The 25,239-nt window shown below is 33.8% G+C and overlaps 1 protein-coding gene across 2 annotated transcripts in view; it reads left to right on the top strand.

The window, feature by feature from the left end:
* Positions 1 to 25,239, top strand: part of LOC145259785 (receptor expression-enhancing protein 5-like) — an 89,158-nt gene that overhangs the window by 15,452 nt on the left and 48,467 nt on the right. Inside the window, exons 1-2 of one of the 2 annotated variants that reach the window (XM_080117548.1) lie at positions 12,038 to 12,146; positions 24,023 to 24,116. In XM_080117548.1, the coding sequence (XP_079973674.1) occupies positions 12,053 to 12,146; positions 24,023 to 24,116 (188 nt within the window). In that variant the 5' untranslated portion in view covers positions 12,038 to 12,052. Of the gene's footprint in view, positions 1 to 12,037; positions 12,147 to 24,022; positions 24,117 to 25,239 lie in introns of those variants that run through there. The other variant, XM_080117547.1, reaches the window with a different exon arrangement.

Here is a 25,239-nt window from a genome sequence, read left to right on the forward strand (position 1 = left end):
ATGTGCAACGTTTATGACTAAATACTCTTTTTGGGAAGAGAAAACAGGAGGGGGGGGTATTTGCTGTGAAAACGCAGTGGTAAAGTTGGGATTTCTATTACCTAAAAATAGAAATCAGCTGGTTTGCTGACGGATTACTGCAGAAATTACTAAGAATAGACCCCAGTCTAAAAAACGGGTTGTAAGAATGTTGACGCTGCAAAACAAGATCGGTAAATTTCGTACACGTGTAACCGGTTGGTATTACAAAGAATTAGAATTGTTCATACCCCCCACCACCACCACCAAACATCTTCTCAAGTCAGACGCATGCCCCCACCTTTTCTTTTTTTTTTTTTTTTTTTTTTTTTTTTTTTACTTGGAGTATTAGCTTGTTTAAAAGGGGGGGCACTCTGGATTGGGACAAGAAAAATGTTCCAGTTAAAGGATTCCACCAAAGATGGATTTTTTAGTGTTATTTTTCACAAGGTTTCTTTCTGCTGGTGTCACTTCTGATTTTCTTTGGGTGTATCTTGAACTCTGGGATTCTGCAGTTTTGAATGCAAGGACCCGTGACATAGTTTGACCCAATATTTCAGTCACTAAGTGAAAATCTGGAGGTTGCGGGTGATACTAAGAATACAATTGTGAATTACCTGAGACTTTACCCGGTCATGGTTGACGGAATGAGAGCATGCTACTTCTGTTTTACTACACATTAGATCTGAAAAATTTTTCAAAACAAATGTTATCAAAGACAAGATAAATTACTTTTCTACTGAACTGGATAAGTTTTTAGTGTTTTTTTATTAAATGTAAAATATTTATTTGGTTAGAAAAATGAGCAATGTTGAAGACTGCCGGTGAACAAAAGTTGGCTGTGATGTCTTTGAAGACTCGATGTTCACTTCAAAATAAGAAAACAAATGTTAAGGGTTCCTTTTAAAATTCTGTGCAGATTTCTGGAGCTTGACAGATTCCAGAGTTTGACAAGATGCCTCTGAAAAAGGTTGGAAGTTACATTGGCTGAATCCTCCAAATAAAACTTATCAATCCTCATCTCAAATTCTAAAACTACATATTGAATGATTTACTCATAAATGGCTGTCAATTAGGAGGTAGTGGTTCATTCTGTCTATCCTATTAACCTTATGACTCCTTCATACAATGGTCCTGGATATCACCTTCAACTATATCCGATGGTGAGGCCCCAGCTTGTGGGCTTTAGGGATTGTGGAGCCACCCTTTAATTGCCATTGCTCCCAGGTCCACTCTGACCCGGAGTGGTAGTATCTGTTAAGGTCCCAACTGAGTTATAAATAGAAACCGACTAGAAAAAAAACAAATATTCTATTAAAAAACTTTTCTTCTGAATCATTGGATTCAGCATTAAATAACCTGAAAAGGGTTGATATGCCGTAAAACAACCAACCAACCTTCATACAAGCATTGTTTCATCCTTCCATCACTTTCACTAAAGCAATCGCTGCAATACCACATTTACTGAGCTACCCTTTTTTTTTAAAACGTCTATTGGAAGCTGTAAATAAAATTGATTTTATACATAGTTTGATCTTAGCCTGAAGACAATGTATTAATCTTCAAGGTAATCAAATTTTGTAGGGAAAAACTTAGTTTTTTTTTTTTTTTTTTTTTTTTAGTTATTTACCCTTCTGTCATTTACAGTTTGAAATTTGACTGTTTTGCTACGTCTGTACGACATATGCCTACCCCCCCCCCTTTTCCCCCAGATTAGGGGAATATTTACAAAGTAAAGCTAAAACATGTTCCCTCAAATTAAAAAATATTTTCAAAATCATAAACGAAAAATCTCGTTTTTGCTTCTAATAAATCGCCACTTATCAAGGCTAAACCCCACTTGAAGATAAGTCAATGACCTGGATATCTGTGGGCCAAGATCAGTGTAGTATCTGTTCTGATGCTATATTTCGCCTTTTCTGTCCTGTCAGTGGAGGGGAAACTCTTACTGACAATTTTTTTTTTTTTTTTTTTTTTTTTTTTTTTTTTTTTTTTTTTTTTTTGTTCTCATCCAGAGTGCCCCTTTTTTTGGAAGCTGGTTTTCCCCCCACATTAAAAAAAAAAACTGACCTTGTGTTTAACTCTGCCCTTATGGGGAGACAAGTAAATAGAAACTCTTCACTTGATGAAAACAAGCACAATTTGGTTACTTTATGGGGATGATTTTATGACAGGTGTTTGCAACGGATTTGAAGATGGCAGGGAAGCACTTTTGTAATGTAATTAAACAATGTTCATGGAATGGCTTCAGGGTTTTTTTTTTTTTTTTTTTTTTTTTCTTGGCTAAACATTTTTCAAGAGAAAGAATATCCTTGCATAAAATATAAGTGCAATTCTGATTTTAATATTTTTGAGATTTCTTTTTCTTTCCCCCACCCCAAACGTTTGTCATAAAGCAAGTATGACACTCTTACAGAGACACGGATTTCCATTTTGTTTATTCCCAGCCCCATTGACTAAATTAACCCTTTATTTAATGGTATTACCTATGTAAGCATTACGGTCTATAAAAAAGCTATGTAATGCACAAAATCCTATTAACAGTAAATTTCGTTACTAGTTATATGAAGTTTAATGTTTGCTTGATGCAATTCTGGGATCATGGTTACATCTGTAATAAAAACCGATTTAGCAAAGCTTGAATGAATTATTTGAATAAATTTTGTTTAACATTACAGCTTCCAAATTGAATATTAAAGACCTGTTAGATGATCCCTTTTATTGGAGAGGTACACGTTCCAATTTTGTAAGCGTCTAGGTTTTTCACTTTGGATATTCTTTGTTTATTCCCAGCTCTGTGGAATGATTAATGTGATGGTATTACCCATGTGAATAAGTGTTAAAAAAAAAAGTGGAGCAGTTAACAAGAAAAAATGGGTGAAAAAAAAGCAATTTATTAAAGTGAAAAGCTTGTTTGATAATTATCTGTATGATTCTGTGTTTATTGAATGTAAAAGGTTTTCTAAATTCATCATGCCTGCCAATTTCAGGGACTTGATAATGAATTTTCAACTTGGAAGATAGTGTATAAAAAAAAAAGTGGGGTGGGGGTGGGGGTAAAGTAGTTTCCGATTATTGCCAATCGGATTAGGGTTAGTTTTGTTTTATTAGATTTTAAGTCTGAAATTCGAACAGCTAAGCCATGACAAAATTGGTTGCTGGCTAAGTAGAAGTAGCAATAACAAATGTGCAGATAATAAATCTGACAATCGGTAAGTACACATATTACTTCTACAGTAAAGTAATTTTGTTGGGTAAATTTTACTTTCATTGTATAATTGTCTCCCTTAATGCTTGGACTACATTGTAAATTTGCAAAATACAAATTAGTTTCCCTGCGCCAGTTACTGACTGAACAGTATTGGGTCAATTTAACCCGTACTCTACTGACTACGTTTGCCAACTCTGGCAGGCTGCTGTATATGCCTTTCTTGGGGCCGGGGGGGGGGGGGCAGAAAGCAGCTTTAGATCACCCACTTGTGTTGAAATGTGATGCAGCTGTCAAGACGAGATTATAAAGAATTTTGTCTCCCTGCTCTTATTTTCTTTGAAAGCCGGTTTCGGATTTGTTGATGACCAATTACATTAAAGGATTGCTTCTTTTTTCATCCAAATATACAGATAGATGCATATTCCTGTAATAAACTTGAATTTTATATCTGTAAATGTGTGTTGGGGGACGACGCTTCTCAACCTATATATACTCAACAAATTTTTGATCTACAGACTTGAAATTTGTGAAGGTATTCAGAAATGTGGAATTCTTTAATCCGGAAGAAAGGGCTGGTAAGAGGGCAACTTAGTATGGAAGAGGGGGTCATTAGATCTTTATCTGTAACTGTTTCACAAATGCGTTTATGTGAATCCTTCACATGACGGTTTCCTTGTTAATAAGGTTTGAAAAACTTTTTTTTTTTTTTTTTTTTTTTTTTAAGGTAATGTCAAACTGGTTTAATGGTTATCATACTGTGCACTCTACGTCTAGTTGCACTGAAACCACGTATAACCAGGCAAGTTTGTCCACGGTATAATTAAGTGGATCCTTACCGTGTTTATATAGACGTGCGCAGTAATGAATAGCAAGTTATCCATGTTTCGTCCACTACGAATCTGCGGCCCTGTCGGTGGGGCATTAGAATATGCTGACTGCCCCCCCCCCCTCTGCAGAGGGTAAAAGTATCTCAATGGGGTTGGCTGTGGGTGGCAACCTGTGATGCCTAGGAAAAGGATCCTGGTGGCTGAGCAACTGATGCCTAGGGAAAATGAAGGTATCAATTGCAACACTCCACTTTAGCCTTGTACTAGGCTAGACGGGTGGTCGGAGAGGCCTGATCCGATTAATCGGCTAGTCATGTCAAGCCCTAACACTTACACTGAAAATGTCAATTATAACATTTAAAAAAAAAAAAATTTAATCTAAAGATAATACATCTTATTACTACAAAGATAGATAAGTGTTAGAAGGCGATGGCAAGGGCCAATCAATTGATAAGACGAAACCACACAACTGCTCCCTAACCAACGTTTCTATCAAACTAGGAAAAAAGAAACTAAAGGAGGAAACAGGAAATGATGGAACAAAATCAACCAATTGAGTATACCTTTATTTTTTTTAAGGGTGAATGGGTTTCCCTCCTAACATCTCCCAGTTTCGGGCTCCGAGGAGGGTGGGGAGCAAAAGAGATAAAAATCTAAAACTTCAATGGGTATAATAAATCCAAACAAAAACCCAGAAACCAAAAAATACAACAAAATCGAAAAGAACCCACTCTGACGTAACCAGCTCAGACAGTGAGCAAGAATATAACTATGAAATAATTGATAAAGAAAAATACCCAAGATTCATAGTCATCGAAACCTTAGAAGGAAAAAAGATCAGTGATCTGTCGCCATTCTTAATTGAGAAAATTCTCTCAAAACAGCAACCCAAAAACTACCAAAAAAAATGAAAAATGGCAATCTACTTGTCATAGATAACTATAAAGACGCAAAAACCATCTTAGAGATGGAAAAATTCCATATCTATAAATGCAAAAGTTATGCACATGAAAGACTAAACACATCAAAAGGTGTTATAAAAAGCCATGAATTAACCTTGGCTACAGAAGAAATAGAAAATGCCCTAAGAAAACAGGGGGTAATCGATCATGTTTGAATGAACATAAAAAGGAATGGCCAAACCATACCTACAAAAACCTACATACTAACATTCAATACACCAAAAATTCCCAAAGAAATCAGAAACATGCAAAGGACAGAAAATGTGGAAAATGTGGCTTAAAAGAACCTAACCACACTGAAAGTGAATGCCTCAACTAAACAAAATGCCCAAATTGCCAAGAAAAACACCCAGCATATTGTAAAATGTGCAAAATCTTCAAAAAAGAAATAGTTGAAATAAAATACAAACAAAACGTATCCTTTCCTGAAGCAAGGAAAATAGCAAGCTCTCGAAAAAATAAACACTTACGCGGACATCATAAAAATTCCAAACCAAACCCACTACTAAGACCTACTTAAGCTAATCTCCGAATTCAGAAATCTAATTGAAACTTTAAAAACTAACCAAAACTAAAATAAGAAACAAATACCAGTATCTCCTAAAACTCAGTCAAATGATCTAAAACGAGTCCGAAAGAAGCCGAACAACAAAAACCACAAACCGTGAAAGATCAAAATCACGAACAAGGACAAAAGCAGAAGATAAACGCACAATATCTGGAAAGATGGGAAAACACAAATCCTCTTTCCAAAACAAACAAAAAACAAATACTATTAATCGAAAATGAAAGTAAATTTGAATTGATTGAAATCGGGTCACAGAAATAAATCTAGCTCAATAAACAGAACTGACCAGGAGAAAATGGAGACTGAGGAACCAAGCAGTTCAAGTAAACACAAAATAAAAACCACTCAAAACATAAATCAATAGAATACTAGATATAAAAACCTAAACAAAAACCAGATAAAAAAAAAAAAACCCAACTTATTTATGCAAATAAATAAAATCGTACAGTGGAACTGCAGAGCCATAAAACCAAACTACTAAGAAATCGAACATAATAGCACAATATAACCCCAGCATAATTGGCCTACAGGAAACTCTTCTAAAAGAAACTGACACCATCAACTTCAAAGGATACCACATTTACAACCAAACAAATAGAATTGAATTGAAGACCTGATAACACAACTTCCCACACCTTTTATATTAATGGGGGACTTCAACGCCCATAACAATGTGGGGAAGCGAGAATATTAACCAAAATGGGAAAATCATTGAATCATTATTGGAATCACCCGAAGTAACTATATTTAACGACAAAACACACACATACCTTCACCCAGGCACAGGAACGACATCAGCTATTGACCTAACACTATGCTCCCCCACAATATTAATCGACTTCCAATGGGAGGTACATAACGATCAGTGCGGCAGCAATGACTTCCCAATTTTTCTCAAAACCCAAGAACCTGCAACAGAAGAAATAAAATCAAAATGGCAAATCTATAAAGCTAACTGGACTGAATTTAGCAAACTTTGTACAAACTTAATTAACCAAGAAATAGTAAACAAACCAGATCCTATGTTAGCTTTCACCAATATACTAAACGAAATAGCAATCAAGACAATCCCAAAATCTTCCACCAAACCACACCCAAAATCAACGCCATGGTTCACAATAGAATGTAAGCAAGCAATAACCAACAGGAAAAAAATGCTAAAACACTTCAAACAACATCCTACAAAACCAACATCCAAAAATACCTACAAGCACGAGCAAAAGCGCGCTATACTATAAAAAAAAAAACTGGTAAAACTCAATTTCCAAATCGAACAACATGCCATAAAAAACATGGGAAATAAGAAAAATAACTGGAAAAAAATTTTGAACACCAATAAATAATATAAGTAAACCAAATGGTAGACAAATTATAGACAAAAAAGAAATAGCAAACATAATCGCAAATGAATTCAGCCAAAACTCTTCATCCAACCACTACTCCCCAATTCCAAAAATATAAAAATAACGCAGAAAAAAACTCCACTTCACATCCAATAACAAAGAATACTATAACACCTCTTTCACTATAACAGAACTAAAAAATGCAATTCATAAAAGTAAAGATACAACTACCGGTCCAGATGACATCCACTATCAATTTCTAAAAAACATGCCAGACACATCTCAACATTCTCTTACAGATAATACCCAAAATATGGTGGACTAACAATTTTCCAAAACACTGGCTCGAATCCAATATCTCAATTCCTAAAACGGCAAAAGATCACTCCAACCCTACCAATTATCGTCCCATCGCCCTAACAAGCTGTATATGCAAAACAAAGGATGGTTAATACAAGACTAATGTGGCATTTAGAAAAATATAACCTCATCTCTACACACCAAAGCGGATTTAAACAAAATCAAGGTACTAACGACCAACTTTGACTAGAAACGTATATTCGTAACGATCTAATAAGAAACCATCACGTGGTCTCTATCTTCTTTGATATCGGAAAAACGTATGGCACCACGTGGAGGTATGGAATCTTGAAAGATATTCACAATATGAGAATCGCAAAATTTATCCAAGAATTCCTATCCCACAGAACATTTAAAGTATGCTTAGGAAATATAACATCAGATCAGTACACACAAGAAACAGGGGTACCACAGGGTAGTGTACTATTTGCCACCCTTTTTCTAATTAAAATCAATGGTATAATCAAATGTTAACATGGGATTAAAAAAACATTTGTTGATGACTTTTCAATAACTTTCTCATCACCAAATATGCTAACTATCGAAAGACAAATGCAATATTGCCTTAACAAAATAGATCTTTGGGTGAACCAAAATGGATTCAAAATGTCCAAAAGCAAACCACATGCATCCACTTTTGTAAGAAACGAAAATACCACCTTGACCCACAGCTCAAACTAGATGGGCAACTAATACCAGTAGTACAACATACCAAAGATAAGAAATTGTACTAAACCGAATACGAATTGGACATACAAAACTCATTCCTACCTAATCAAAGTGGAGGAAACACCAAATTGCACACTCTGCAACTAACAATTAAACATCTACTGACGGAATGTAGAAAACACAGAAACACTTTGAAGAAATATTTTAAAACAAACATTAGGAAAGTGTTCCAAGGAGTGGAGCCCCAACAAATCAAACTATTTAAAAGAAACGAATATATTCAAACTCCTATAAAGTAAGCAAGTAATTTTCATTTTAGAAAAACAAACCTCTTACAAGAACAATTTTTTCAGAAAACCTAAAGCATCTTGCTTCAAAAGATGAACTTTTTAAGAAACTTAAAATATTTTTACAAGAAACTGAAAACCTATTATATCAACTTTTTTGGCTTTAAATTACCCTTAGAGGTTCAAATGCCGGTAAACACTCGCTCACTCACTCGCTCCACTACAAATCTGGTGTGGCTGGATCTAGTAAATGTATTAACTGATTTGAAACTCCTATTAGTTGATGAGGTACACATGCTCTAGTGTATTAATGTTAAAAGGTTCTTTATTTTTTTTTTTTTTCTAAAATTAAGCCTCCAGAGCACTGCTAAAACCATCCCAATTTAAATTGAACTGATGTATTAATACTTTAATTCTTTTGTTGGTTGTCCCCCCCCCCCGACCTGTCTTTAACCTCAAATAAAATAATCTGAAACTTCAAACTTTAGAAGGGGGGGGGGGTGTCGCGATTATCTGATTCATTCCCCTCACTGAAGATGTCCTTGAAGTTCAGGACCAATAGATAATGTCATTTTAAATAGCTTGTCACACATGATAGACTTTGTTACTGGACCATCTGTCACCTCCCCTTCCCCCTCATATTTAATGCTGACAAAAGCTGTTCTTAGAAAAACAGAGAGAGAGAGAGAGAGAGAGAGAGAGAGAGAGAGAGAGAGAGAGTTAAAAACAAATTAGCAGGCCACCCGGGACCCAATATATAGTAATGATTTTAAAGTTAAAGACTTGTGCACCACCACCGAGAATCAAAGCCAAAACGTTTAGCTTCTGATTTAATTTTTCCCTTGCCGTTAATGCCTAAGCTATGAATACATGTTTGCAAGGCTAAAAATTAAAATCTGAATCAATAGCTACTACGTTACACGTGCATATTTGTAATGACATCGTTCAACCTTCACTTGGCAAATTCCACTTAATTTTAACTTGTGAACAGATTTTCCCCGGCTGAAGTCCAAATAACATTTCACATGGGTTCAAATACCTAATATTTTCATGTCTGTAGACCAAAAACTGACAAGAGTTTGGTAGGCAAAATTTTTTAAACATATGAGGTTCGTGTTTACTATAACCATTTTTATGCAAGTGTAAATCCTGTAGAATGTCCGCATGAATATAATTACGCGTAATAGTTAACTAAAGATGATCATCCCATAAGAAAACCCAAAAACGGAATTAAAATGAATGTTTTCAAAGAATATGCAAATTAGCCACCTCTTGCAGATGAATGCAGTTCTACGACCCATATATAACAAAGTTGTATTTTCTTTTTAAATAAATAGAAAAGGTTTTTAATATGAATATCATTAGTTAGGATGACTAGTTTTTTTTTTTTTTTTTTTTTTTTTAGCCTTAACGCACAGTAGAAAATAAAGTGTGAAAAAAAAAAACCGTACAACTTGGCAGGTGCCTGTTTTTGATGAGTTGATGACGTCAACTTTGAATGTGGGACAGTGTTTTATTTGCCGCGAGTCTGTTCGCCCCCCCCCCTTTATATATATATATATATATATATATATATATATATATATATAGCTTAATGCACATGCGGTGATCGAAATTGGTGAATATCTATCTTTTGAAAGTCGGGCAAAATAGACAGGTGACCCCGGTTGTTAACTCTTAGATATTATCATTTAGGTGTGATATAAAGTTTTAAGTTGTGAGGCGACCGATCGGTTCTCGGAAAAAGCCTTTCTTGGACATACACAAAAACACATACACACAAAAACACACATTTTTGCTTTTATGTTTATAGATGGATTACTGAAAGCATCCCTTTGTAAACTATTTGCAAGTTCACATTTGATAAGATTTAAAATGCTCTGGACAAGGTTTTTATTTTTGTTGGTGTCTGCCATTAGCTTCTTTTGAAATTAATATATTAATGCTTTGGACATGCCTGGAGTGGTTTGTTTTGAAACTTATTTTAGGGTTTTAATCTTGTCTCACAATTTTTAATCAATTACAAGGAAAACTCTGAAGAAAAATATTTAGAAAGATCTAGTCTTGTAATATACGCCTCCCTTTTTATTTTAAGTGATCACCACTTATCAAGGCCTGGGAGCCACTCAGGGATAAGGGTTATTGCAAGTACATTACGGCTTAAGGAGTTAAAATGTGGGCTATCTTTCTTTTTATGCAAAGGAAGTCTTTTAAAATTCAGATACTCCTGATGTTTTTGTGAAATTTTAACAGAAATTACACTTTTTTTTGTAACGGTTTCATAACTTCATTTGAAAATTCAAATGTCAGATTTGCATTGAATTTCATCCATATAAGACGCAGACGTTAAGTTTTTTTTCTAGAATTAAAATGGATATTGATCAAAATTTGAATGAGGATTCTAGACAGGATCTAAGTATCCTCCAAACATTTAAATCTTTCAGGGGACATAAAAGTGGTGCAAACTTCACTGTTGAGGAATGGTAGTTAAGTTTACCTGCCCTAGGACGGGTATTAAGTATACTGCAACATTTATTGCAGTTGCACCAATGAAATTCCATTGGGTAGGGCGTTGGTTGTTCCTTTCGGTTCCATGGCAAGTTGCCAATATAATGTTTGCTAAAGAGTTTATATGGGAGGAATATAACCGGTTTCTGGGATCATTGAAAAACTTAGTATGCCTTTGAGTTCTAACACTTCGCAAACTACAGAATCCCAGAATACGGCCTTAATCCATTCCAGGGTTGGGATTCTAAGGTGAAAATCGCTATATGGTGGGGTCCAAGCAAAATTTTTATACAGTACGTATTAAAAATTAGTAACGAAATACAGTACAGTATATAATACATGTATGTAATCAAATAACACCGTAAGGCAGGGCAACTACTGTAACCAGGGACTGGAAAAACATACTCCACATTGTAACCTGAAAATGTATCCCAGGGTTCTACTGGACTAGATTTGACGACTGTTGAAATTTTAATCTGATTTTACCTTAAACTTAATTGCTGGACAAATTGTGTTTATGGCTGCCTTTTTTTTTTTTTTTTTTTCCTGTGAACAGTTTAATTGTACTATATTAATTAGAATGTCTCTTATTTTCACCTAGTCTTGGATAACTGTTGGTGTAAAATGCAGTTCTTGTCCTGAAATAGTGAAAATTCAGCTTTATTTGGTGGTCATTAGTCCATGACAGTCCTCCCAAATACTGAACTTAGTCGTATTTTTTTTTTTTTTATATATATACTTGTGCACTTACGGGAGATCATGCATGCTTCACTAGTTTCTTTTCTTTTTTTCCACAAAGACTGTTTTTGAATTTGAAGAAATTCGAATGCTTATACCTTAAGTCTAAACATAAAATCCCGTACATATTTAGAATTACACTTAAAAATATACAAAATCTTTGTATATACTTGTCAAGGAACGAAGATGTAATATTCCAAAAATCATATGAATTTGATTAACTTTTCTAATTGGCTAGTAAACAAAAATATTTAATTGTCGAAGATCAACTACAAATAAATTTGTTCGTAGAACCCTGCATTCAAGATTCACACTAGCTAACTTAATTGATACTTACTGACATAGGGTTGTAATACTTATTTTCTATGAGAAAATTTCAATGAAAATAATTTGAAGATATTTAAACTGTCCCTATTGTACAATTGAATCAGATTGTGGAAATTTGACCTTTAACTGCAAACGAGTTTTGATCACTGATATATAAAATTGTTATCAGACATGTGACTTGTCACTTGAAATCTTTTTTTCTTGTTGGACTTTGTCGTTCAGACTGCTTTGGAAATGGCGGATGTTGAGAACACCCTTGTATCAACACTGAAAGTGTTTGGTTTAAAGCTTTTGGTTTTTATTTTAAACCTCGTTTTAAGCCGCAATGGTGAGTAAATTTTATATTGTCTTGATGTGAATTTCATTTATGTGGAAAAAATCTGACGAGATTAGTTAAATTTGGATTAAATATGACACTGAAATAACTTCCTGTTTTTAAATAATGAAAGGTTTTAGCGAGTTTGTTTCTAATTTTCCTTGTGGCTATTGAGTAGTGATGGGAGGATTTAATATTTTGATTCTGGACTAAATTCCAGATTCTGATACCATTTACAGATTCTGATTATAAATCTCCAAATATTTGACTATAGAGCCATAATTTTTTTTTCGATAATCATAAACGCATGTTAATTGTGCAGATATTATCTCGAACCTGTAGGATCTGTAGGTTTCAGTTTTTTGTGGATTTTAAAATCCACACGCCTTGCTTTATCGGTATTACCAGCAGTGGAAGATTTTGCTTAAAATAATTAAGTCGTTTTGGCATTGGAAAAGATGCATAAATTTTTCCGATTTTTGTATACTTCCAAAAGTTTCCCACCCTTATTATTTCACTAATTAGACGGCGAATTTTCATTGAAGCAAACCTTGTTTAAAAAAAAAGATAAATAAATAAATAAAATAACAAAGCTTCAACTTATACTTTTTCTTCAATTTTCCTTATCCTTTTGTTTAAAAGTCCCATATATATATTACAAACATTTTTGATTCCTTGTCAAATCTGCTGAAAAAGCAAATCAACAAGAGAAGCTGGAGGAAAAGAATTTCAAGTTAGTTGTGACCTTGGATGCTGGAAGAATAATTTCTATCTGTTCTAGAATAGACACTAATTTAATTTCCATAATGTCAGGATTGTTGTCACAGAAAAAAAATTGTATTCTGAACATTTTGAAATATTGTTACTGGTTTCATAGGCAATAAAATCAAGTTAAAGTTATTATTTTTTTTATTTATTTATATATATATATATATATATATATATATATATATATATATATATATATGTGTGTATATATATGTATGACTTTTAAATTGGTTTTTGGAATGTATTAGTGTTATGAACTAGAATTGTCTTCGATCTGTGAAGGGACAGTTTCGTTTTTGTACATGTTGGTAAATTGAGCTAGAATTTAACAAATGCATGGGGAGTTGTAGTTGTAAAACCAATGTAACTATTATTGGAGAATGTAACGTCCAAGGGGCATTTAAACTGATAGTAATGTTTTAAATCTTTTTACCATCCTTGTGTTCATACCAAACAAGGCATATTACCACTTGAACATAAGAGGATACCATTTGGGACCATGCCCAGGAAAGATTAACAAGATGTTGGTTTACGTTACATTTAAACTTCTGCATATTGGTAGTAAGGTAAGCAGGTAGCAAGGAGGAATCCCAGTCTACCTGTTCGAGGGAAGAAACTATTAGTTGACAGCTGTCTGGCATTTAGGGACCTTAACAGTGAAGAGTTGAGATTTTATTGCTAAAAAGGTTTGTCAGATATGTAAGTTAAGGGGGCACAAATGCAAAGAGTTCATCAGAGCATATTAAAATATTTGTAAAACAAGCACAGATGAAACATTGCAGCAGTGGGACAGGGGGTTAACTTTTCAATATTGTAGATATGAAAATTCATTTAAAGCAAAATTTTCCAACAATACCATCCTTGTTAGCTCGAAGGGTATTAAGACTCGTGATTATTAGTGATCTGTCTCTGGAGTTTAAATCTTCAGTATTGACAGATTTAGTCTCTGAGATATAAAGGTCCCACGTTACTACCCCCCTCCTTTTTTTTTTTTTTTTCTTTTAAGGTCACCCTTCATTCTTTAAAGTAGACTGTTAAACCTAAAGATTCCAATCAACTATTAAAATCTTTAACCTAGTCACGTTTTTATTTTTTCTCCAAATTCGCATGTCTAACGCTTTGTACTGATGTTAGATACAAACATTGCAGGTGTCTAATGGAAACTACTTGCTTGATTGCATGTCCGTGAACGGTTTCCAGGGGGTCGATGTTGTGAGCAATATGGGGCATTCCAGGCTATTACAAATTATAAGTGTAATGGTTCCATAGCTTGATGTGATTTTAAATGGCTGCAGAACGGCTCAAACATGTGTTGCTAGGGGAGAAAGAAACCTGTGGATTGGTTGCCTTTTGTCCCTTTTTAAGGACTGTGTGGATTGGTCAAAAGGTAAGCCAATCGGCACAAGCTGCAGATGTATTACTATTAGCTTCAGTTCAACTTATTTAAGCATCTATTCTTGAATGGTTTATTACTTAGATACAATTTTTTTTTTTTTTTATATTATTTAAAACTGTCTCCACAATAATTTTACTTGATAAATGTGAAATCTATTGCAGAGCAACGGAGATTGCTAATCTTCATCTAATCTCTTCATATTAGATGCTCGACTGAGCTCCAATCTAAGGTTTTCTCTGTAAAACCTTAGAACAAAACTAGTTGCAAATAATTTTGTGTGTACCTAAAATAAAAAATTTTAATTCTGAGCAAATGCCACAGAATCGCTTCAGTTGCCTATATGGTAATTTTCAAATAGAATTGTTAAATTCTTAAGCCAGCATCTTTGCTAATCAAACTCTTCCCAGTTTCAACCATTATCACAAATCCTAAAGATGCAGAGTTGTCACCCTGACAGCTTCACTGAGTGGCTTTTTTGGGCCTTTATAAGTGGTGATTAATTCAAACTTTGTATAATAACTGAAAATGGATTAAGTGTTTTTATTTAGTGAAATGACTCTGAGCACATGTTTGATATTTTAGAAATGAAGAAAAAGGTTATGCATTCAACATAACATTGCTCCTCATATGAATTTTAAGTTATATTGCACTTTTGGCAAGTTGGTGACATCAGACCCTCCCCCCAATAAGAGTTCCTACAATTCTCATATCAATAAGCAATAGTATATATAGATTTAAAAAAAATATTTGGTATCCTATTTATAGGACAGCGGGACATCATGGCCCAAACAAAAAGCTGCCATTTTGGCATTTAAAATGCAATGATATTTGAAAAAGAAATAGTTTACAATGTCTCTTCATACGAATGTATACTCCAAGCTTTTAGACACCATCTGCTGCTTATTAGTGAGGATTTTATTTTTTATCCTTGGAATCCAGTTATCCTCTTCCCAACTCATAAATCTTTTAATTCACAAGTAATTTTGAAATTGGCAATACATGCATGTAATTTGATACCATATACAAGTTCATAAATCTAACAAAATATCTCCCCAACACCATCCTCTACTGTATGAGTCAAATATGGCCTAAGATGGAGTACTCTTTCAATATTTGGGAGTGGAGCCCCTAAAAGCACCCTTTCCTGCCTTGGATACAAGTCTTTAAGATTTAGTGGTTGATGACCCTTTCACCTTCTCACTCTTCTTCTTACAGAAGAGATGTTGCCAATCTCTCTGCTCTTTTATGATAGGTTATGGTTGACTGAGCTACAGCCTATAGTCCCTAAAATGTTAGTAACAAATACTCCTGTCCACAACTTCCCCACTCCCTACCTGTGCCAGAAATTAAACAAATTCCATGTAAAACTATTTACTTCACGAAGGCAGTTGGCACCAAGGTCTTTGTCTGCCATGAAGGATTTCTCCTCCACTGAGAACAAAATTGAAGTGTAGTATCAGATCCAGAAATGCCTAAAGATGTTAAGTTCCCGGAGTAAGTAGTTTCTTTCCTAGAACTTTGTTGATATAACACAATATCATGTATCTGCTTCTCGGCTGACTATAACATGGTCATCTTCAAGTCTAATGTGAATAAGTTCCTACAATCGTCGATTCAGATAATCTAGCCCTACCAAAGTTCCATATCATGTTTCACCACCTACATAATACTTGCTCCTTATCCAGGTTTAGAGGCCACTCAAGGATAAGCAGTAACTCAACTTATTAGAAATTCTTGTGAATTTTTTTTTTATTTTTTTTTTTAAAGATTGGAACTTTTGAGAGAAGTTGATAATTATAATTTTACCATTTCTTCAAGTAATTATGCAGTGCGCCATACTATTATATCATGTAAATTTTAAAGAAACTATTTTGTCTTATTTATAGGCGAGTGGAACTTATTGGTTAAAGAAAAAAAAGTATGCAATCTCTTCTGTACTGTATTTCATGGCTGATCTAATGTTTCTTTTGATTGCGTAAGTCCTTCATCAGCAGCAGCATTCAGCAGGTGTAGTCCTTATTCCCCTCCCCATTCTCCTCAATACCAGTCAACAATGATATCCTATTAATCTTAAGGATTGCTTGAACAATGGCCAATAATAACCGCTAAACTGTTGTGTACAACCATGGCGTTCATTCGGCCTAGAGCAACTTATATATCTGCTTCAGCTGCTGCTGTCTCCAGCATCTTTTGCTCTGAACAGCACAGATCTTTAATCTTCATCTCTCGATCTTCATCTTTCCAGTTAGTGACTTGCTTAAAGGTTATGGTTAACCTGCATGTTGCTTGATGAGTGACTTAATTGAATTATACTAAAAAGTGGCCTTTGTAAATGGTTGTTTGTGATTCTTCTGTGATAGGTGTGGGTGGTGACCATAAATTGATTTTCTGATATGATCAAATTTTTAAAGCAGACTTAATTTTTTAGTTTTTTTAAGTAAAATAATAGGTAATAGTTAAAATTTGATATATGGCTGGTTTTTGAATAGTACTTGGAGTACCTTTTTAGGGAACCGTTTTTTTTTGTTTTTTTACTGGAAGTGATGTGATGAGCTGTATGTGAACGAAAAATCCTGGTAATTGTTTTATTTTTGGTCATTTCTGCAAGAAACAATTGTCAAAAGCATTTTTTCTTCATAAAAATATGAAGACTTTATTATTGGAATTTAAAATACCATTGATGACTCATGCATGTATGTGGATCTCAAATGCAGTGGCCTTTGTAAATGGTTGTTTGTGATTCTTCTGTGATAGGTGTGGGTGGTGACCATAAATTGATTTTCTGATATGATCAAATTTTTGGACAGGACAGTTAGACACCAGGGTCGTTTTTTAACGCGGAGAAAAGGTACAAAAATAAAAATTGTCTCGGTCGTGAAGGATTTCTCCTCCACCAAAAACGAACAAGAAAATGAAGTGCAGCATCTGAAGAACAGATACTACATTTTGATCTTGACCAAAAGGTCAAGGCTGAAGGAACTAATATATATAATTTTTAAATTAAGAAAAAAAAAAAAAATTAAGTTTAAACTGATGCACCCAACTCATATGGATATATTTTATTTGAAATCCTGAAAATCGCTAGAACATTAACTCTATAATATGTAGTCTGACAGAATTAAGTCATACTTTGATCGGGTTACTCTGGGCGTCCCTGCTAGCTTAAATACTTTGGTAGTTTTAACAAAAGAGCTACAATATCAGATATCAGCATCTCCATTTATGCTGGACATCTACAGAATACCAACGTCAATATATTACATACGAGTCTCTTGTGGAATTCCCACTACTATAATAGGAATTGCCTACTTCTTACTATAATTTTAATTTTCTGTAAGTTTAAATATAAAAATTCAAACCAAGAATGAAATCCCTGCATCCTGGCCAACATCGGATAGTACAACTAGTGTATACTAAATATTGTGACTGTTTTACCACTCCGTCTGTCACCACTAATTCTTTTTTAACGCATTCAGTCTTCGCCAAATGTTGTAATAAGTTGTCTTCCCAGGGATGAAACCTATAAAATTTTCTTGTAAAAATTGCTTTAAAAAAAAAATAACAAAAAAAAACTTCTACTTCTAATCAAACGAAGGCACCTATTTTTATTTGCTTTTTTTTTTCCTTCATGGGTGTGATTTTTAAAAAAGAATGAATTGTAAAATAGTTTCTTTACTTATCCTTCCACTGTGTTGACAAAAAATAAACCCATTTAACTACTGCCCCAATTTTTAAGCTCTATTTGGTAAATTAGGTAAAGTTACAAAGTTTTTCTGTTTTGAGTTATGTTTGTAAACATTTTAAGACTGTAGCCAAGCTGCTTTTCAATAAATTGTTGACTGCAAGTATTCATAGTGCAGTGGACAGCGCTTGAAAAAGCATCTTGTAAAAGATGCTCTTCAGGAGGTTGAAGTTTAATTCTCAGTGTGGGTGACCAAAAAATACAATGGCTGATGGAACAAAAGTCTCAAGACCTGGGTTGAATAAAGGGTTACATGCAGATTCCAGAAAGATTCTCAAGTTAGACACCTGAAGATCTGAGGTTTACAACAATCAAAATATTGTGCAAATAACGTCTAAGATGAAAACGGTAGTCTGAAGAATCCAAATACAAACGAGCCAAAAACGATATGGTCCTGCCCACCCTCATGACTGATGTCCAGCTTTTTTATTTGGACTGGAAAGCCATGTGGCTTACCTTTTTTATAGCTAACTAGCAGTTCAGCCTGGCTGTGCATGGGCCCTAGTTGTTCATAACTTGCCCTATGTGTGAATAAACTTTATATAAGATTTAAAATGTTTAGAGAAAAAGTTGTCTGAGAGGTTTTTTTTTTTTTTTTTTTTTTTACGTTGAACCCCCCCCCCCCTAACATTTTTGGAGCTTAAATCAAATTAGGTTTGATCCATGTCCAAGTAACCTACACCTAAAATTTAGTCTTTAGACCCAAAATTGGCAGAGTTTGGTAGTTTTCAAAGGTCAAATCATTGAACTTTGACCCCCTTGACAGCTGAAATTTCTGGCAGAAAACTGATTAAAAAGATTTTCCCAAATCTCAATACCCCTTATGTCAAATCTTGAGTCTGTAGACTGAAAATTGAGTTATTTGGAAGGGAAATGTGCACAGACACATTTTCATTTCTATACATATATAGATTACCTTCAAGCTAACACTTTCTCCCAAGGATATGGAACATTCATCTGTTCTTATTGCAGCTTCCTCTGGTAAAATAAACGCCAGTAAAATAAACGCCACCACACTTCACACGGTTTTTCATCTTTCTATTTTTCATGACAGATCAAGACCATTTCTGATAAAAACTATCTACGTAAAAAGTACAAAATTTTGAAGGTTCTTATCACTCATGAAATCTCCATGACTGCCTATGAATGCTAGCTGAGTTAATTACTTAAACTCCTGTTAAGTGTTGAGACATTATGTTGAACAGTGTAGTACGATCCTGAGTGTAATTGCCAGTAACAAAGATGGCGGCCAAGAATCAAATGCGGTTCATGACATAGCCAACAGCGAACTGATTGAATCCAAAATTAGACTATTTTTATAGTAACTTTGGAAGATTTTCATTGGTTGATTACCACAACCGGTGGTTATAAAAACGATTGTCAAAAACATTTCACAACTCCTCAGCCTCCAATTGATAAGTAACATGAATTGGAATAAATACATAATCAATTCAAATTGTAAAACAAATCCGAATTGACATGGTCTTATTTACTTGCCTCCCCACGAGGGTATAGAAAGATAAAGGGCAGATCTTCATGTGTAGAAGCAACTTTTAAGAGTTGCCTGTTTACTAGTTTGTAATCTTATTGTAAGCCAATCGCATATATTAAGTTATATCAAATATATAATCAATATTGGTAAAATAGTCTAAAAGAGCTACTTCCTTTGTACTGTTAGCCAAAGTCATAGAACTGGTACCTATTTTGACCATTTAAACCAATGCCAGGGCCTGATGTAAAACATTGGCCTAAAATAGCCAAATGAAATCATTCTGCAGCCAGGCTGTGTTTAAAGACTCCGTTTTGAATGATCAATGTAAAATCTGACGACGTTCACGGGAAATGCCCCATTTCTTAATGTTTTATCCGAATGAAACTTTGGTCATAACTAGTTTATTATATTTTTAACATCACATCAAAGCACAAGGGTCTTTGGCCTTTTTTTCTCCGTTTTACAGCATATGTTCTAGATGGCCTCGTGTGTGTGTGCGCGCACGTGCACGCTCTTGACAGACTATGGATACCTACTGTAAGGGTGCCTGTACGTGAGCTTTTTGTGGCAAGAGTTGTGCAATCTGCAACCACATCTCTCCTGAGTCGACATTGTTGAATTCTAGTTGCAAGTGGAGGTTCAGGATGACTGGAAACAATGCAGAGATAAGCGGAAAGCACATACAGCGCCTAGAATTCCCAAATCGTCATGCATCTGGTACTGGCCAAGCTCAACATATCTTAACTTCAGTGTCAGTGGTTATTCCAAATATTATAATTTAAATTTTATGACGTGAAATGGTTACATTTCAAATCTATAATTTTTAAATGCAAGACAAATACATTTCAATAAGTATATCTCCTTAACCTATGTTTTCAATGTCTACCCATCTCCTCTTGAAAATATTAGCTGATATTATAAATGGTTTATGCCTAATTTGCTAAATACAATAGATATTCAAAAGTTTTTAAATGATAGTAAGGGAAATTTATATATTGGTTCCAAATGAAAAGGATGGTGAATTACATTATTCTAAAAGTGTGTGTGTGTATATATATATATATATATATATATATATATATATATATATATATATACATACACTCAATCACACACACACACTATGTGCATTGAAAAAAAACTTTACTAGCAGGCCGCCTTGGCGTTGCCTGAACGTAAAATATGCATAAATATTATATTTTAATTAATGCAGAATTCTTATTATAAACAGAAATACTGCATAAAAAAAATGGAAAGAAACTAAGACATGTGCATGCATGCATGCATGCAAGTATTGTTGGACTTTATGGGCACTATATATATATATATATATATATATATATATCTTTTTTGTGCCCAAATAATGGTGATAATTATATAAAAGATTACAATGCAACACTAGTCAACTGTGTTTATCCAGACTGCAAATAGCATATTTGATGATAACTGTTTTAAAACAAATGACGCCATTAAATTCCTTGACCAGTGGTTAGGAATGAATTAACCCAACCCCATCTCCTTCCCCTCCAGTTTTTTAAATTTTTTTATGTAAGATAAAAGCTTACATGATAAAATCTTGTGAAAGACTCGTGCTAAACAGTTACGCTTTATTTCTGTGGATGAAATTGTTTGCATCCAAATTGCCAGTGTCTGAACCTCCGACTCTATTCATCTATCTTTTCTCTTCAATGTAGTGCGGGTGGGGAGTGATCAGCTTAATTTTACTTTTTAAGGTCAGCAAATGCGATATTTCGGTTAATGAATGTGGTTGTTTGTGTGCAGTAAAAACAAAGCGTTTTTCGTCTGTTTATCGTTTTTAGCTAAAAAGATTTTGCTGTGAATTTTCACACGGTTGCAGTTTGCAATTTTTTTTCCTCCTTGTTAAGGGATCTTGTGTAGCTAACTATAAAACGTCAAAACAATTGCGAAAACTTGTTACTAAAAACAAGTCGATACAGATTCAACATGGAATAATGAAAGTGAATAGGTATACCCTGAGGGATGGGCGATGGTGCACTTTTTCTTTTTCTTGTCTAGTTGAAATGTCTAACTACTGACTGTGCCGCAACACGCAGGAGTGTCGGGTGGCAACCTAGTTATGCTCTCTTCATTAAAATCTTAATCTATTAAAGTTTTTGCATCTTATTTACCTCCCCTGGCCTTAATCTTCTGTGTTGAGGAATCTGAAATAATGTGGACTTCATTTAGCCTCATCTGTGTGTGCAAGTGCATTTCTAAAATTTTAAAAATGCAGTTTAGTTTGCAGAAATACCAGCCAAATTCAACATATTTCAGGCTTAGCACTTGCATAAACCAACTTTCTACAATAATCCAAAGATTCAACTGGATAATTGGAATAAATTTTTCTTAAATTGTTAAACAGGATTATCAGCTGCTTGCCATGTAGCTGTTTCTGTACTTGTTTATCTTGCCGAAGATGCAGTGATCAAATTTTAGTTTTTTTTTTTTTTGTTTTTTTTTTTTTTTTTTCTTAAAGAATTTTAAAACTTTTTATATTCCCTTTAAAATCGGTTATCCTATTAAATTCAACTTTTAGATTTTAAAATAGCACCAGTTATCTGGGCTGTACTAAGTAATTAAATTTGTAGATTATTGCCAATAACATGGTATACCAATAGCAAATAAAAATTAGATAATCAGAGGCAGTTTCATTTGTCAGCTTAGATATTGTTCTGACACTAAATCTGAAGATAATTAAATTAAATGGCAAAGTGGATTTACCACAACATTAAAAACCGTCTAATAAAAATAAGTAGACTAATATTTGATTTCTTTCCTTAGTTTGGCAAAGGGAATAAAAACTTTTCTGCAACGAAAACCGTAGAAATATTTCAAAAGTACTTAAAGCATAAAATCTATATAAACAAAAACGACCAGATTAGTCATTAAATAAGTGTAAAATCAAGTTTTGCTTACTGATCCTGTCACTTCAACTGTTTCACATTTAACCTAATTTAAATTCTAATTTAAAATTTTCAATTTTCCATAAATTTTATGTTCAAAATCTTATGTACAATGCATGACTCTTTCCACACAGCATGGAGTATCTTTAACTTTAATGTCTACAGATACTTGTCAGAAACTCTATATTTCTTCATTCTATATGTAGTTTTAAACTGTCTTAGGATATTCAACTCTTTGACGATTGGATTTTAGCCCTCATAAGTGATGACTACTTAAAGATTTTTTTTTTATATGAAATTTTTAGTACAGGTCTTTGACTTCAATGACTTTTTCTCTTTTCATTGAGATCTTAGTGTTGCCAAAGATCGCTGAAAATTAATTTGTTTGGAGAAAAATATCCTGTATTGTCTGACGGATTTCAAATTTCTTTGATTTTATTGTAAATTTATACGTGTGTATCAGCTCATCTCAGTATGGCTCTTACATTTAAAGTCTTCAACAAAACCAGAAGAGATTCAGTGCTGCAAGATCTTGATAATGAAAAATATTCTGTACCGCCCTGAGGAACGTTCCTAGAGTTCAAAATTTGGATTAAGAACATTTATTTAAAAAATTCTACATTTATCTTAAAGATTTAAAAAAAACTTCAATATTTGACTTGACTGAAATAAAATATATCCTAATCTTTGAAATGAGGATTGACTACTTGTATTTATACTATTAGGTGGGTGCAAAAATGTTTTTATCAGATACTAGCATTTCAGCCCGGCATTGCTCGGGTGTTTGGAGGTGTATGCTGAGCAAAAAAACAATTTAAAATTTGACTTATGACCCCTTAACTTGATTTGAGCCCAAAACAATGTTAAGTTAGATCCATGTCCAAGGAACCTACCTATATCTAAAATTTCAAGCGTTTAGACCCAAATTTGTCAGAGTTTGGTAGATTTCTCAAAGGTCAAATCGTTGAACTTTGACCCATCAAATTTCGAGTTGGTAAACTTTAAATTGACAGTTATTGCGTATGGAAATGTACACACACACACGTTTACTTTTATAGATATATAGATGTGTTAGAACATAGATTGAAAATATTTGATTGGTGCAAAAAAAACTTTTCAATGTTTTGGTTGATGTAACCTGATCTTCAGGTACATCCTGTAGTACTTGGGATAAGAACATGCTACCCGTGGATTAAATAAAGGGTTCAGTCTGAAATTCTGTGCAGATTCCCCATCAATCATCACTGGGTAGAAGTCCTAAATTTGCATTTTTTTTTTTTTTTTTTTTTTTTTTTTTGTCGCCTGCACTAAGGATTGAACCTTACACCTTCCTAAGTAACTTTTCACAATTTAATTTTACAAAGTACTATATCTACTATGCCTTGAAGGTCCTTGAAAATAATCCTTGATGAAAACTAATCCAAAGAATGTAAATATGAATAAAATTTTTATATTTGATAGAATTAAAATATCTTTGAAATGTTGCATATTTTTAATGCATTTTGAGTCTTAAATTCTTCAAAAAAAAAAAAAAAATACAAAAATTTTTTTTTTTTTTTTTTCCAGGTGTGATTGGCTTCCTCAGCCTTTACCTGATGGTTGGATATGGGGGTGACTTCCTTTGCAACTTAATTGGCTTCTGCTATCCTGCCTACAAATCGTAAGTATTCCTCTCGCCTTTTTGTTTTCCTATACAACAAAAAGGACATTCCTTGCCTATCAGATGAGAACATACAGACTTTTAACAAAATCTATGCTTCGGAAAAGGCGGAATTCAGAATTTAAAAAATTTTATTTCTCTCACTTTGTCTCTTTTCCTGCCCCCTCCATACCCCTCACAATCATATTGTCTTACCTTACCTTGGTTCCCTCTCCCAGCTGTCTGCAAACTTTAATTTTGCCATGCTTAAAGTGATTCATGTCTAGTGACAGTCTAGAAGACCTCCTTCACCAAAGAATGACCTCTGCTCTCCAAACTTTTCAATACTCTCAATATGGAAAAATTAACACTTTTTTTTGCTAAATCCCTCTACGTCTGAAATTTTATTACTTTAAGTACTTCCAAAAGACTCCTCCACCTCCCACTAGTATTAACTGTTTTTTGCTGTACCCATCAGGGCGAATCACTCCTGCAAAATGAAAAAATAAAATCTTTGAGAAAGACATTGTTTGAAGTCTCAGAAAAAAATAGATTTTTTTTTTTTTTTTTTTTTTTTTAATAAAATATCTAAATTTTTTTAATATATTCATTTCATTTGGTTAGTTATATTGACTGTTAGGTTTTTAACAATCCCTGTTGGTTTAGACATGGTAGATGTTTGATTACTAAATTGTGAAATTGGATGGTTCAAGCCTGACAAGAATCTGGAATCAACGATGCCAAGAAGTTTGTTGCATCTGTACCTAAGCCACCTACAAACGTTTTTATAAACCAAAAAGAAATAGCTATAACTGACAACTTCACCTACTTAGGAAGTTCCATAAATGAAGATGCTATTGACTTGAAGTTGAAATGCAGTATAGGTAAGACTTCAGTAGCATTTAATTGGTTCTGCAAGATCTGGATAAAAACATTTACCCTCAAATCTAAATTAAGACTTTATAACGGCAACATCCTATCCATACTGCTTTATGGGGAATGAAACTTGGCATCTCAATCAACCAAAAGAAGAAATTAGTTTGATTTGCCTGAGGAGGATTCTAGGGATTAAATGAAACTACCATGTTACTAACCAAGAAGTCTGGTATTACACTAATTGGTAGTGTTGCCAATAATCTAAAAA

Source organism: Euprymna scolopes, chromosome 35, assembly GCF_053919585.1.
Source record: "Euprymna scolopes isolate OS-2025 chromosome 35, ASM5391958v1, whole genome shotgun sequence".
NCBI classification, from domain to species: domain Eukaryota; kingdom Metazoa; phylum Mollusca; class Cephalopoda; order Sepiida; family Sepiolidae; genus Euprymna; species Euprymna scolopes.